Consider the following 14,742-nt stretch of genomic DNA (forward strand, 5'->3'; position numbering starts at 1 on the left):
TAAGAATTTTTATGTCCTGAAAGTCTGAGTACTTTATTCCTTCTGGGACAGTTTTGCTGCCCTTTTGCTGCTTCCCTTACTCTCTTCTTCTCCTAAAGAGTATATTCTTGAAGGCACTGTATCTCCTCCATATTGTGTCCCGGCACCTTTACCCCTCATTACTCACTTTCAAACTCCCACAGTATTTTTGCAGAGTAACACATGAACTTTTCATGGACTGAAGGTCAAAACTGACTTGGAGAACAGATGAAGTGTGGAAGGATGAACCTTTGCCACCCACTGAGCATTATCACCTGCTTATTTGCTACATGTGCCCACTGTAGTTTAGAGGCTCCTTAAGTTTTTACTCAGGTGATTTAGAACTTGCCATTGGACTGAGCACAAGTGCATTGTGAAAATGGGAAGTTGTTTTTACCTTTTTACTCAGGCTGTGTATTCTTTGTAGCAGCTGAAACTTAGCAGAATTTATGACAAATTTATCCCTGCCGTATTTAACATCAGGATCTCCCCTGCCTTGCACAAATTAATACCACATAAGGCAGGTTTAAGGCTATAAGTCAATACAATGGAATTTAATTGCATGAATGGTACCATTAAACTTATGTGTTTAAAGTTAGGTGTGTCCTTTTTAACATTATGGAACAGTTTATGGGCCAGATGTGAAGTCTATTGAAACGGAGAGTCCATCAACTTTCTTTAGCTTAACTCATGCCCTCAATAATAAAAGCCAATAATACTAATTAGGGGACATAATTACGCTGTGGACACCATTCCTAGATACTACTTAATGAAGTTCCAACAAATAAAAATGGAAAACAAGGTGTTTATGCAAATTTTTTTCTGCTTGCTTCCAAGTTAAGGATCTTCTGGAGTATCCCTGTCAAAATCCACAAGGGTTTAAACGTCAGAAAAGAACTTGGCTGCTCTTCAGCAAACTCTCCTTTATTCCACATATAGCCAAGTGATTTTTAAAATGTGTTTCAGATCTTATAAAGCTGGCAAGATCAGATCCTAATGAGATGTTACTTCAGGTTATGTGAGATTATGAATTTCTAAGCTATAACCAACCATCCTTTCTGTTTTTCTGCAGGTTGAGAAACAGCAATTATAAAAACATGCATCGAAGGCACACAACCCTTCGGGAGAAGGGCCGGAGGCAGGCCATCCGGGGCCCTGCCTATATGTTCAATGAGAAAGGCACCAGCCTAACTGCCGAAGAGGAACGCTTTCTGGATTCAGCAGAATATGGCAACATTCCTGTTGTGCGAAAAATGCTGGAGGAATCCAAAACCTTGAACTTCAACTGTGTTGATTACATGGGACAAAATGCCCTACAGCTGGCAGTAGGGAACGAGCATTTGGAAGTGACGGAACTCCTCCTTAAAAAGGAGAATCTTGCTCGAGTTGGGGATGCACTTTTGTTAGCCATCAGTAAAGGATACGTGCGCATTGTAGAAGCAATATTGAACCACCCAGCCTTTGCACAAGGACAGCGTCTCACACTTAGCCCCCTTGAGCAGGAACTGAGAGATGATGATTTTTACGCCTACGACGAAGATGGAACTCGGTTCTCCCATGACATTACCCCTATCATACTTGCTGCCCATTGCCAGGAGTATGAAATCGTCCACATCTTACTTCTAAAAGGCGCGCGGATTGAAAGGCCGCATGACTATTTTTGCAAGTGCAACGAATGTGTTGAGAAACAGAGGAAAGATTCCTTTAGTCACTCTCGATCGAGGATGAATGCCTACAAGGGATTAGCCAGTGCTGCTTATTTGTCTCTTTCCAGTGAAGATCCTGTCCTTACTGCTTTAGAGCTAAGCAATGAATTGGCCAGACTAGCCAACATTGAAACTGAATTTAAGGTAATTCACCACCGTGCCTTTTTCCTCGGGCTGAATCTGTTCAGGGTGCTCTATCTTCTACAGGTGGAACTAAGTCCTGGTTCACAGTTTTGGGGGAGGGAGGAAATGGAAGCTGCAGAAACAGTCTTAGGAATTCCAAGTGAGAAATCAGTCACCAATACAGCCTGGAGAGGGGAGGCTTTGATCTGTATTTTGACTTTATCAAGGTTTTATTGCAAGTGAAAAGGTATGTTTGGGAATAAATCATTCCCACTCCAACACTTGAGGAGGAAGAGGGTAATATAAAAAAGAAGATTTTTCCATTTCTCCAAATGGTAGTTTGTAAGAATTTAGCATGTTATTTCCTTCTGTGAGGCATTAAAAATCAAGCACTTTCACTGCTGTTTTTAACAATGTAGAAAGAAATATATCAGATTTTCCTCATCTTCATCCACCATTTTGTATGTAAAAGAGAGATTTACTGTTAAGTGTCATGCTATCCCCCAAATCCACAGCCATTTTGAGCAACTGATGAGAAGCAAAGTAATATTAGCAAAGCTGCATGTTAATACCTTTGATTTTCACATTTCGTATTTTCAGAATAGTCTGTTTTAATTCTTACTGCTCTAAATCCGAATATGTGCATATTACGAACATAAAATGCATTAGCCCTATGGAGGGAGGAGCACAAATGTTCTGAAGAATGTTACAGGCAAAAATTATCACTCAGCATTTTAAATGTGTTAACTATGCATAGATTCAGATCTCTATACCTCCTCCAGTTAATAAATACTTGAGACTAAGCATTCAATATTACAGCAGAGCGATCCTTCCTTGGAATTTTTATGTTGCACACTGTGATTGCTTAGAATGTGTATTTTTGCAGCAGGAATAAAAACTAGAATATTTCTTCTTGAAAGCAAAGACTCTTATTTCTTGTAAGAAAGGTAAGTTTCTTTCATTTAGCAACCTGCTTCAGAGCCAGAGGTATAGAGAGAGGTTGGACTATGGGTTTAGGAGTCCAATAATCTAGTCCAGTTATAATTATAAAAGGTATAAATTAAGTACTTCTAGTGCTCTGCAAAATAATTTAAATATGGTACAATGCATCTTAATGGCTGATTACTGCTTCTCTATATGATGGATTTCACGAAAAAAAGGAGGGGAAAAATTATCAGATTGTTACGATATTTATAGTCATGCTAAGCATAACAGTAGAACTTGCAGAACTCTCTTACAAGTTATTCAAGATTTGCATTATCATAACAAGTTTGTAAACGTCCAATGTCATTTGCATTATTTCTCTAAGTCATTTACATGCCATAAATAGCATATCTTCCTTTTTAAGACAAATTAGTCATGAAAAAAACTTGTTTTTCAGTAGCTCAGTCATCTACCTAAGACTATTTTCTGACTTATTTTTCTGACTTTTCTGACTATTGCGCTGCTACAGTCACGATCAGTGACACTAGGGTAATAAAGTCCATGTTCTGAGTAAACTGGGGCAGGATGCCTGCCAGGAATACATTGTTTTTGATTTAGAAGACTATTCAAGTGTCCAAGAATTCTTTTTAGAGTTTATAACTATACCCTCTCCAATTTAAAAGTGACAGGAAATATATTCTGAAGCTATTTCTTTTGAAACTTAGTAGAAAGTCTGTAACAGATGGGGAGGGGGAGAAAAAAAAAAGCAAACCACTAATCTCTTTTAGGAATTCGGTTAGGGCAAAATCTTGCAAATGCTTTTTACCCATGTGAATAAGAACTGGAAGGATCCAACATGATGAAAATTTAAAGGGGATTTTTTCGTTGCCTGGCATTTGGTCCTAGCTTTAGGACTGTCCCTAGCGAAGTAGCCTAATTGAGTTCAGCGAGACTGGCTGCTTAAGTGAGGGTTACTCCAGCGTGAAAGCGCTCATATCCACTGTTAACATTAATATCTCATTAATGTTTCAGTTTCTTTTCAGTAGGAAAATATACCTTTGGTGGAGCATCAGCAGCTCCAGTATTACATGCTTGTCAGCTCTGGTAAGTGTCTTGCTGCATAGTCGTAAATATATTTCTACCAGAATCCCTCTTTTTGTTCATTAAACTGCCAACATGGTCTAGACCAGCACTAGCAGATACATGAATCCTCCAGAAGCAAACAAGGGATCGAATGTTAAACAGCCTCATGAGGGTTAGTCTGCAGCTCCCCGGCATTAACAAACGGGTGCAAGTAAATCAGTAGAGGGAAATTACCAGGAACCTTCTGCTAATTTATCGGATTTTCAGGAATACAATAAATTCCTGAAAATTCCTTACGATTCCATCACTTTATGGAATATCCTCTGCAACACACATCTACATATGTTAGTGAAGTAGCTCAGAAGTTAAACCATAGTTTACCAATAGTTTACTTCAAATCTGTCACATTATTTCAGTATATTAATATCTTTGGAAATAATAAACATCTGAAGTACTATAATGTATTCTCACTGTAGAGAAAATGAGATGTATGTATTTATTCAAAAATATTTATTCTTATTAATGTAATCAGTGTGACACAGAATAGGGTAAGAGTACAGCAGATTTTTTTTTCACTGAATTTGACATTTCAGGATTTTATGGCTAGAAAAAGAATATAGTTGCTGAAATGTATTGAAGAAGCCTGCAAATTATGAAAAATTAATGAAATCAGACAAGCTCTGGAGGATAGATTGTTCTTAAAATAATACTTTCCCCAACTTTCACTTTCAGTTGCTAAAGTTCTGTAATTACCATCAGCGCTCAACAAATTTTAAAAAATTATCATCTATGATTATTTGAGAATAGTTATTTCTAAGCAAGCTTAGCAACACCATTTGCAGGAGGTATGCAAATGTTGCAAGGTTGCAGGGTCCTTGAAACTGAAGGACATGAGTAAGATTTTAATAACGTAGGTGGACAAATAGTAATTAAGATGGTTAGATAACCTACCTCTGAAGAAACTCCTAGCATGAGCTAATTAAAATATAAATGTGGTGCCTCTCACCTGCTGCTTGCTGTCCTAAATCGCTTATACAATAGCATCATTCAGCACTTAAGACCAGCTGAGAGGACAGTACATGCACTATGTTTTTGGAGAACATTAATTTTTTTTATTAGAATTAAGTCTTTCTGTACAGATATGAAATAAAACAGTCACGTGAAACCCATTAAAGGGTAAGAGCTGAATCAGCTATGGTTGGCCACAGTTTGAGAGAGACTCCAGTGAAGATCACTGAGCGACAACCATTTTGATTGGTTCTTTTTTACAGAGGTAGAAGCTGAATAAATTGTTCTCACCCTAAATTGCTAGGTTTCAAGATTTACCCTGTGGTTTTTATTTAATCTCTTTGCATAAATGTCACACATCACAAAGTAATATGGGAGTAAAATTAAGGAGAAAATGGGAGTCTAGACATACGCTAAATCTCACTGCTGGCCCTCCAGAGCCTTTCCATCGATCAATAAATAGGGCCTTTAGGAGCGTGAGCAGGCATCCCGGCTGTCGCTCTGAAGTGGATGTACTGCCCTATTGAACTCCCACTCTGATGTGTTGATTTTGGCTCAAAAGTGAGATCGAGATAGTCTACTACTCTGTGGCTTCCCACATGCTGAAAAGAATAATAAGAGTGGAGACTTGGAGATGGAAGAAAGATGGAAGCTGACAGAGCCGATCAATATTGAGTTTTATTGGAGCAGATACTCCACTGGGGTGAAACAGTGCTTTTCCACTGAAGCTTAGAAGAGTCCACAGCAGATGATCTGCTTCACTGTTTAGAATAAATGTATGGTTTGGATCAATGTTACTCAGCTGTTAATGCAAGCAAATGTCAGCTTTTGGAAGGCTTATTGATGAGAAAAAAAAGAAAAATATTGAGTAATGTTATGTTGGTATAGAAGTAATTTCTGCTTTTTTCCTTAAATTATCCAGTGCTAAAGTCTTGCAAAAAGATTTCTTACCAATGTGACACAACCTCCCAATCAGTGTGTGCATATCTCACATTATGTTAAGATATTTTACAGCTTTTAACTAGGTCTGAGTATTAAACACAGCTGACCATAAAGGGAGAGGTTAAGTATCTGAAGCTACAAGGGCCTGCTGTGTATTTACTTGAATTGAAAAATCTATGTACACTTCCATTTCTTTCAAAGCTAGCAGACCCTGAACCTGAGTGTGAAACAAATAATCCTTCACTCATCTGCCTGTTGTATTCTTCTGGTTTTACCCATGCAAGTAAACCTGAAGTCACTTCCAGTATCAAAAGCATAGGCAGGACTGATCCATAAGAACATGCTACCGCCCAAGAACCCGGCTGGTGCGAGCTGCCCTCCGATTCAGAACACAGCTCGACCTGGAGAAATCAACCTCCCTGGTGTCACCTTGGTGTGAAGCCATACGCAGATGTCTGCGTAGCTGCCAGCTGTTCGCAGCCAGGTGACTCATTTCGAAGACCGGAATATTAACAGCAGAGTCAACAGAATCATTTTTATATGTCCATTGATCCTGTTAGGGTATTACTTTTCTAGCAAACCGACTGCCAAAATTGCCCTTGCAACTGTCTCTAACAGGAGACTTAATATTACTACACACGTTTTGAAAACAGTGAATGAAATACAGAATAGCAGCTCTGTTTACTCTTTCCTAAAGCCACGATTGTGCGCGCTCCTGTTTCTGGTGTGATCCCACTCTACACGCAGGTCGATCTTACAGCCTCGCAAGCTCCCAAAATAGCAACCTGACTACACGCTTCAAGATCAGTGAACGTCCTTGTGATGAAGACAATCGGCCAATTCGTTCCATTTAGGAATTTGGAGAAATTAAATTACAGAATTGCAAAGGAGGCTATGAAAAGATCTCACCAATCATAAGTGGTAAATAAGATCTCAGCTCATGTTGATTAAAATGTTACTGAAGGCCTGATCAAAACCACCACCTGGAAGACATATGGTGTGTCGTCTTTTTTTTTTTTTAATCCAGCCTACCAAAAGTATCAGTTCACTTACTACAGCATAACCTGCTTTGTTTATAAATGAAATGTCTCTTGCTGTCACTCTACTTTTTACTATTGCCCCTTTTTTTAGAAAAAAAATGAGGATGTGCCTTGATGAAGTGCTTCAAAAGTACAATCTCGCTGTGAACCTGCTCTGCTGGGCACACGAGCAGACACTGCCAGAGCCAGGTGACAGACCACAGCTGGCTGCTGGGTTATTTACGGGGACCAACGGCTTGCGTGGCACCAAGTCAAGCGTGTAGATGCCTGGAGAGATGCCTGCGAGGAACTACTTGTCATCTCTGTGGGCTGCAGTAACGTAGGACAGCTGAGGCTCAAATCCCTAAATTCTGCTGCCAAAAGACTGGTAAAACAGCCCAGGAGACGTGGTGACCTGTAGCAGTTAGTGATGATCTGGCACTCCTGCAATGATACTCTTGTTGCAGCAAGTCAGTCCCACTGTTTTCCTACCCAAATGTAAATTGTTAACTTCACAGCATAAGCTTGATGTAAACTTAATAGAAATGACCTTGTAAAGTTTCTCATTATTTATGATCTTTATCTCTGCAAATGAGGAATTGGGGGCAGATTCTGCACTTTGAGGATGCTGTTGTACTGCTACTGCAAAGTAATAGGCATTGAAATGGTTGGTTATATCTTGCCGAGGAATCACAACTTCACAGTGTTGAATAAGAGGTTCTAACCTCTTAATTTCTCAGGACATCTGCAAATCATGGACAATGGGGAGGATAACCACGTTAGAGATTATAAACTACTTCATTTCTCCGGTAAGGAAATTCATATTGATTACTCAAATAAATTAGTATCATTTGATTTAATAAAATAAGTTTAACCCATCAAACAGAAAATAAATAGATTATTTTTTTAATTTTTAAACTTGTGAGAAAATAAGTGTGGTAGTAACAAACATAAAGAATATAAAATAAAAAAATAATCTGAAGTCTCAAGAAAACTTGAAATAAGCTAACTGCAAAAGTAAGGCTCTGTGGTCCCGTCTGGGAAGCATTTTGAGATGAAAAATACTAGCTACATGGAGTTAAAAATCATAATTAGGCTACTACTTTTTGAAATGAATGAATGATTAAGGAAAGAGAAATGAGCACAAAATATTGGGAAGAAAAACAGTAAGACGGGGAAATATTTTGTGAGACTAGAGGACAGCACTGAGCTTGGAAAGACAGAAATTGTATTGAAAAAATCAGGATGTAAAATAATAACACTATAATCCAAAATTTGGAAGGGAGGACATATGCTTCCTCTAAAAACTGAACAAACTCTTGTATTTCTTTGCTCTCTGCACTTATCGACTATCTGATTGGAGGCAGCTCGGGAGACTTCTTCCCCCATAAAGAGTTCCCAAGGTTGTAGGAACCTCCCTAATTAACCTCATGAACACTCTTGTAAATCAATCACTTAATTTTTGTGTTCTGGCCTGCTCTTCCTTGAATGACACTTTTATCCTTCCATAATCTCTTGCCTCAACATACTCCCTGGCAGGAACCTTGCTTCTAATATGTTTGGGAAGAGCTTTTATGAGTCATACTTCTTACTTAACCAAGATGCTCTTTGGAGCTCTGTGGGTTACATTCATCCAGTCTTACTTTAGTTTTTCAATTAATTTGCCAGCATTTCTGTTCGTTTTTATTTTTCTCATCCAGATGGTGCTTGCGTTTTTTAAAAAGCTATCTTTTCACTTGTGCTGTTTAACTTTGCTGGAATTGGGCAGAAGAATTTCTTCTTCTAGAGTCTTTTCTGATAGGTGGAGTATATTTGCTTCTTTTTGCTACTGCTTTTATTTTTTCTTCCACAGCAGTCTTCAGTCTTAAGTAGTTCCTATGCTGAAAATTAAGCATAATCATTGTAAACTCTTTGGTATGCATGAGGGACCAGTATTACCAAGTCATTTTCTCTTGAGGCAGGTCCTGTGCACAGCTGTAAAGCAAGTACAAAAATGGCCAAAAATGTAGACTTTGAATCAATCATACATGATTTATACTTTGTTTTCTTCTCTTCACTCACTAAGCTTATGACTTCAGAGTTACCTGCATCACTAGATGATGTTCACAAATAATCATTCAAATATGAAAAACAGTAGGACTTATTAATTTTACTTGTAATGCCATCCATGTATTATTCAACATAATATATGAAGTATTTTACAAACTAATTGGCAGTATTTTTAATCCAGTCATTACTGATGAATAATTTGTAGCAGCCACATTATTAAGTTGATAAATACATCTAGTTCCTAATTATGTATATTGTATATATGTCTTTTGTTCCAAAAGCCATCCATTGCCTTTGTTTTAAAGTCAGTATTTGTATATTTGGACTCAGTGTGAAGAAATTAAGCACTTCATACACACCAAACACTTCGCAGAAACATGTTAATCATTTTAGGCTATGTCAGATACACTGTGAAGTTTTTGTTATGCTAATTGTGTGACAGAGTAATTAACACATTGTCCAGTATTTTATAGTTTGATGGAGTTAAAGTACAGAGTACCTGTAAAGTGATCTTACGCTAACAGTTGAGGCTGATGTAAGCCATGTCTCTCCCCTTGCTCCTCAGGGATGAAAACCACCTCTTCCAGGTGCAGACCCTTCCACTACTACCTCTTGTAGCTCTTACAGCTAAATTTTCATTTGAGTGAGCAGGCTATTCAGCTCTATCCCAAATTAATGCCTGATAATACTAGGCTTTGGTGTGGCTGGGCCAGAAACATCCCTTTCAGACCCATTTTGTGCTGCAATCTACAGTCCAATTAGTTTGTTCTCTGCTCCTGCTCTTGGCTCTATACTGCATTAGCGTCTTCAGCTTCTCTAACAGAAATCCATGATGCCTTTGAAATCATCTGGATGCCCAATATCAAAAGCATGCCTCACTTAATCTGTTCCCCAAACAAGTATGATCCCTGAGAAAGAACGAAAATGCATATATTACTGAATGCATTTGCCCTCTGGGGCCCAGGCAGAAGAGCTCTATGCTGCAGTCTGCGGAAGTGATGAAAACTGCTCCTTCTAAATGTACACTAATAATCAGCAGTCTTTTTTTTTCCAGTTATTTTTTGGGGATCTGAACATTTCCTGTTGATCTGTAGTGAGAACACTGTTTTTTGACACCCTCCCTTCCTTCCAGCCCCAAGGGTCAGGGGTGTGGTTTGGTATTTTTTTAGCCTTAGAAAAGAAGTAGTTGCCCTTTTTTCTTTCTTTTTTTTTCCTCTCACCTAAAAGCCAATTTTCTCCACTGCCTTAAAAATATGTATATTTAAAAGGTGAGGTTCTTTTTTTGCAATTTTTACTTGTGCAAAGCAAATGCATTACCAAGTACAGTCAATTACCTGAGTCATAATGCAGGCCCAGTATAGGTCTATAATTCAAGGCCCAGTAAAGCAGGAAAGTATGTTTCCCTTCATTAAAATCCTACCGTATTTTTGGAGCTATGTAGATGTCAAAATAAGAGAGAACATTAAAAACTATCATGGAAATAGCATGGGAGGAGGAGAATATTTTTAAGCCTTATATTGAAATTTGTGTTTGGCTCGCCAAGTGGAACACCACACTTGAAGAACTCATTCTCCATGCTCTTCTTTTTTCCAAGATAAACACACTACTAATAGATGTTAAATTGTGTTTGTCTTGATAGCTACATTAATTAATTGCAGATATATTTGGCATGATGTGGAGCAGAGACTGTGGCAAATGAATATAGAGAATCCTCCTGACCTTAAAAACAAACTTGTGACTCTTCTATTGTTCTCTTTAAATATACATAAATTAAAAAATATCCTCTGCATTTCAAGAGCTGTTATTGTAAGTGTTCTTTCTGTGCCTGTTCTATGATTAAATAATTTTGTGCCTGGCACATTGCCCAAGGAAAATGGTTTTAAAATGTTGCATGTGAAGAAATTCTCCAAAGTTTTTAAGAATGGTTTAAAACTGATGCCAACACCATGATGCCCATTGCTGTCTTGAAAAATATATTTGTATCTATGAAGGTATGTTAGTCTCTGTCTACATCTACTCACAGTACAGCAACTATGATTCATAATTAAGGCCATCTAAACCCCACATCTACCTCTTCCAAAAATTAGACTGTATTTCATGAAAGTTGCAACTCCAACAACAATATTAGTCACTGAGCAGTTGTTTAAAATTGTGTCTTGGCAACTGTCTACTGCATCATTTAACCTGCCCTATGGATGATTGGGTGAAAATGCTGTTAAAATATCCCAGCAAACCTCGGTCCAAAAAAAAAAAAAAAAAAAAAAAAAAAAGGAAAAAGAAAGAAAAAGAAAGAAACAAGCTCCCAAGTTGACATAATATTTTATGCAGGAAAACGCTCTCCTCACTTTCCCAGATGAATAAGCCCATGTCTTGATCTTGAAAAAGAATGTAAGGGATAAAAGGTTCGTTCAGAGCATGCCAAATCAGAGACAATGCTTCAGTATCAAGAGGAATCTTCTCGCTGATGCCTAAAGGATTTTGTCCCTCAAAAAATTATTTGGAAGAAACTTTTGCGCTTGGAGATGGCAAGCCAGAAAGAACTTGAAAACTTCTTTGCTTCCCATGATGCTGGTGTAGATGAGCCTTTTGGCAACAGTAGTTTGCACACCATCAATGCAATGTTTGTTACCTATTACAGCTCTTCAGGAAGCAATTTCTAGTTCATTTAAGGACTAAAGTTCATTAAAGCATTGCAATTGCGACACTTACAGTTTACCGTTTCCATTTTGATTGCATATAAAAACCCTAGTAGTAGATCAGGATTCCAGCTTTGGTGAGCAACAGACCTGATCATATAAATGCAAAATAAAATGCAGTCCCCTTATAAACTTTAATGGGAGGCAACTGGTGAAGTTCACTCTAGTGAACTGAATGTAAAGAAGAAGCAATGGAAATCATTAATGTAACAAGAGAGAGGTCTTAGTACAGCAGTTCACCCACCATTGTCGGGTATTTTAGAAGCATTTTCATGCAGATAAGTTTTAAGGAGAACAACGTGACCTTTTAGCCAGCTATAGAAATAAGTGTGAAATTTGTAGCCAAATGAGTAGGAATTGAGCACAATTCAGCTGCTTTAAGGTCATTTTTCTCCTGGAATGTCACTATTTTCATATTAATAAATGCAGCTCATCCTCTATCAAGAGTAAATTTCTTTCAAGGTGCAAAATCCCTGTTATTTGATATACTTTTAAGGGACCTACAGGGCTGGAGTCGATAAGGGCAGTGAGCAGAGCATCTCCCGCACATACAGGTAATCACAGTGGGGAGCAATGCATAGCAGCAGAGGGAAAAAACAGCAATTTAAATAGATACATTTCTCCTCTCTCAGGAACATCATTTAATTTTGGAATCTGAAGGTTCAATATTCTGGCAAATGACTCTGTCCGCACAAGAGTGTGTTGCACCAATGCGCAGCATAAGCCACTAGTGACTTTTTTCCCCTCTCGTGGCCTGGCACTGGCAATTGCACCAAGTCCAAATAGATTTTAAACATTGAGTGCAACTGAAGAAATTAAAAATTAATTTATGCTGTGTGGGGTGATTTTCATAAATTATTCTGAACAGTCAAGGCCTAATGGTAACTTATTTTATTTCACCATGTAGTGTAGCAATACTGAGCCATGACTTTCAGGAAATATATTGGAATGTGTAACACTTCACACAGAGTAACATGGAGCATATTAATATATTTTATATTTAGCAGAAAATGGTTTGGAGTTGAAAGATCTTTTTTTCATCCTTCATCATTTCTGCCGTTGGAATTGTGTCAAGTTAAGGTTTTAATTTTATTAATTCAATGAAATTACTAAGAAAGGAAAGGGTATGAAAGGAAAAGCTCTACCAAACTTGAAGTTTTGATGAATGAATATGAGGGAGAGAGTCACTACCTTTGACGTGGACCATTTCCGGGTATTTGGTAGTCAGCTTGTAACGCGTTAATTGAGAATGGGAAGTGTCTTGACTAAGTAGAAAGAAGAAAACTGCCATTTTGAGGTAATTTGCTGTGAATTTATAGAGGATTTGTAGGAAGGCAAAGTTAAATACAGGGTTATATTAAGTTACAGTTACTATGGCTTAAAAGCAAGTGAAATAATATTAGATTAACTGAATATAGTATTAAGTTTGTTGTGAAGTCTTATACATCTCATAGCTCAGTAAAGAGAGTTAGCTGGTTTAAGTGGCTTTTGCGAGCTCTTTCATCCCAAATGATGCTATGATGTCTGTTCTTCAGTTCACTCTGGCCTCTCTGAGACTGTGTGTTTAGAAAATTGTTTGTTTTTAGAGCTGATTTTGGTTTTAGAAATGAAGATAATTTGCTCGTATCATGTTAGTCCTTTGTGTGCCAACACAGCTCTCTACAACGGCTTTTTGAGTACAGATGGTTAAGAGGATGGACCTAGCAGGCATAATGACCGACTCAAGTCTAACAGACTGACAGCAAAGAGTTAGAAATAATTTAGGTATTTAATTAAACTTAAAAACTTCAACTTTCCACTATGTCTTGATTTCCTCATGATTAATTAATACTTTAAAAATTTGTGTTTATTAAGAATACAATTTATTAACGTAGGAGAAAAGCTCCAGTACTCAGGGTAAAATCATGGTTCAGCTGATCATCCTACCATCTTTGGGCAGTCGCGGTTGAAACCAGTCCGTCACCCTGGCCCTTGAGGGGTGACTTGCGAAAGAGAGATTCAAAGCGAAGCCGGTGCAACGATCTGTGGGTCGGTCCGTGCAGGGCAGGCGGAGGAGCCGCGGCAGAGCCAGCCCCGGACTGCGCTCGGTGGCCTTCGCTGCCCCGCGCGCTTCTCCACCGAGTCTGCAACCAGGTGCTGGTGGCACTGGGGAAAATTGGGGGAACAAGTTGGGCAACTGCTTGTTTGTTCGTCGTGGCAGAGTGTTTTCCTTTCTTACCCACCAAGTGTGCAAGGCAAAATGAGTCCTAGTATTCAAAAATGGTGTGCCTACTGGATGGTAATGCAGAGAGGGCTCCTGCCGCTGGGAATTGGTTGTTTTTAAAGCAGAAGAAAAACGTGTTGGTCTTTTTCACATTAGTCACCAGACCTCAAAAAGCCAGAGTTTGTGTGACTTTGGACTTGCCCTTTTTTGCAGACTCACCATTCATTTTAGAGAGTTTTCTCAGAGCATTTGCTGATATAAAATTATGTAGCAATAGAATTACCCTTTCTCCTCCCCTTGGCAGTAAATGGTACCAAGAGGGTATATGTCAGAATGCCAAAGACTAAAACATTTTTCAAAAAGACAAAATCAAATTATTGGTGAGGAAAACAGATAGGAAATGATGCTATTACCATTGCATTATTAAAGGAAATACTGGTAAGCTTTGTGTTTAATTAGTAATGTCAAATGCCTGAGTTTTTCAGCTAACAGCAGCATTGGTTTTTAGGGAATAGTTAGGAGCCAGACAGTTTATTTTAACCAAGATAACTGGATTCCTAAAACTACTGCTCATTATTCACATTGGGCAAGGCTATGTACTGCAACTACAAATGAGCATAATTAGGACTATTGCTCTGAATAGAATAATAATACTAGCTCGGCAGACGGGAGAATGGAGGCAGGTACATTTATCCAAGGCACTGCAGAGAATTAATATTGCATTAATGAATGTAAACAGACTAACACATTCTGAGGATCTCAAGTCTGACATTAAAGTGGATGCAGATGGGAAGTGGTTTAGTTTATTCCTCATTGTATTGCTAATTGTTGTTATTGTTGATAATTATAATGAACTCATCCTCAGTGCACCTAAATAGACTATCCATTGGATTGTGGATAAACAGGAACGGTATACAAACAATTTCATACTGCCACAAAATGATACTAGGTACTTTAGTGTTCATGGCTTT

General features: G+C 38.1%; 1 protein-coding gene across 4 annotated transcripts in view; it reads left to right on the plus strand.

The window, feature by feature from the left end:
- Window positions 1–1,115: 1,115 nt before the first annotated feature.
- TRPC7 (transient receptor potential cation channel subfamily C member 7) overlaps window positions 1,116–14,742 on the plus strand; it is a 70,224-nt gene continuing 56,597 nt past the window's right edge. For all 4 annotated transcript variants that reach the window (XM_062587187.1, XM_062587188.1, XM_062587189.1 and 1 more), the window contains exon 1: window positions 1,116–1,868. In XM_062587187.1, coding sequence (XP_062443171.1) covers window positions 1,116–1,868 — 753 coding nt within the window. The remainder of the gene's footprint in view (window positions 1,869–14,742) is intronic.

Source organism: Rhea pennata, chromosome 14, assembly GCF_028389875.1.
Source record: "Rhea pennata isolate bPtePen1 chromosome 14, bPtePen1.pri, whole genome shotgun sequence".
Lineage (NCBI taxonomy): Eukaryota > Metazoa > Chordata > Aves > Rheiformes > Rheidae > Rhea > Rhea pennata.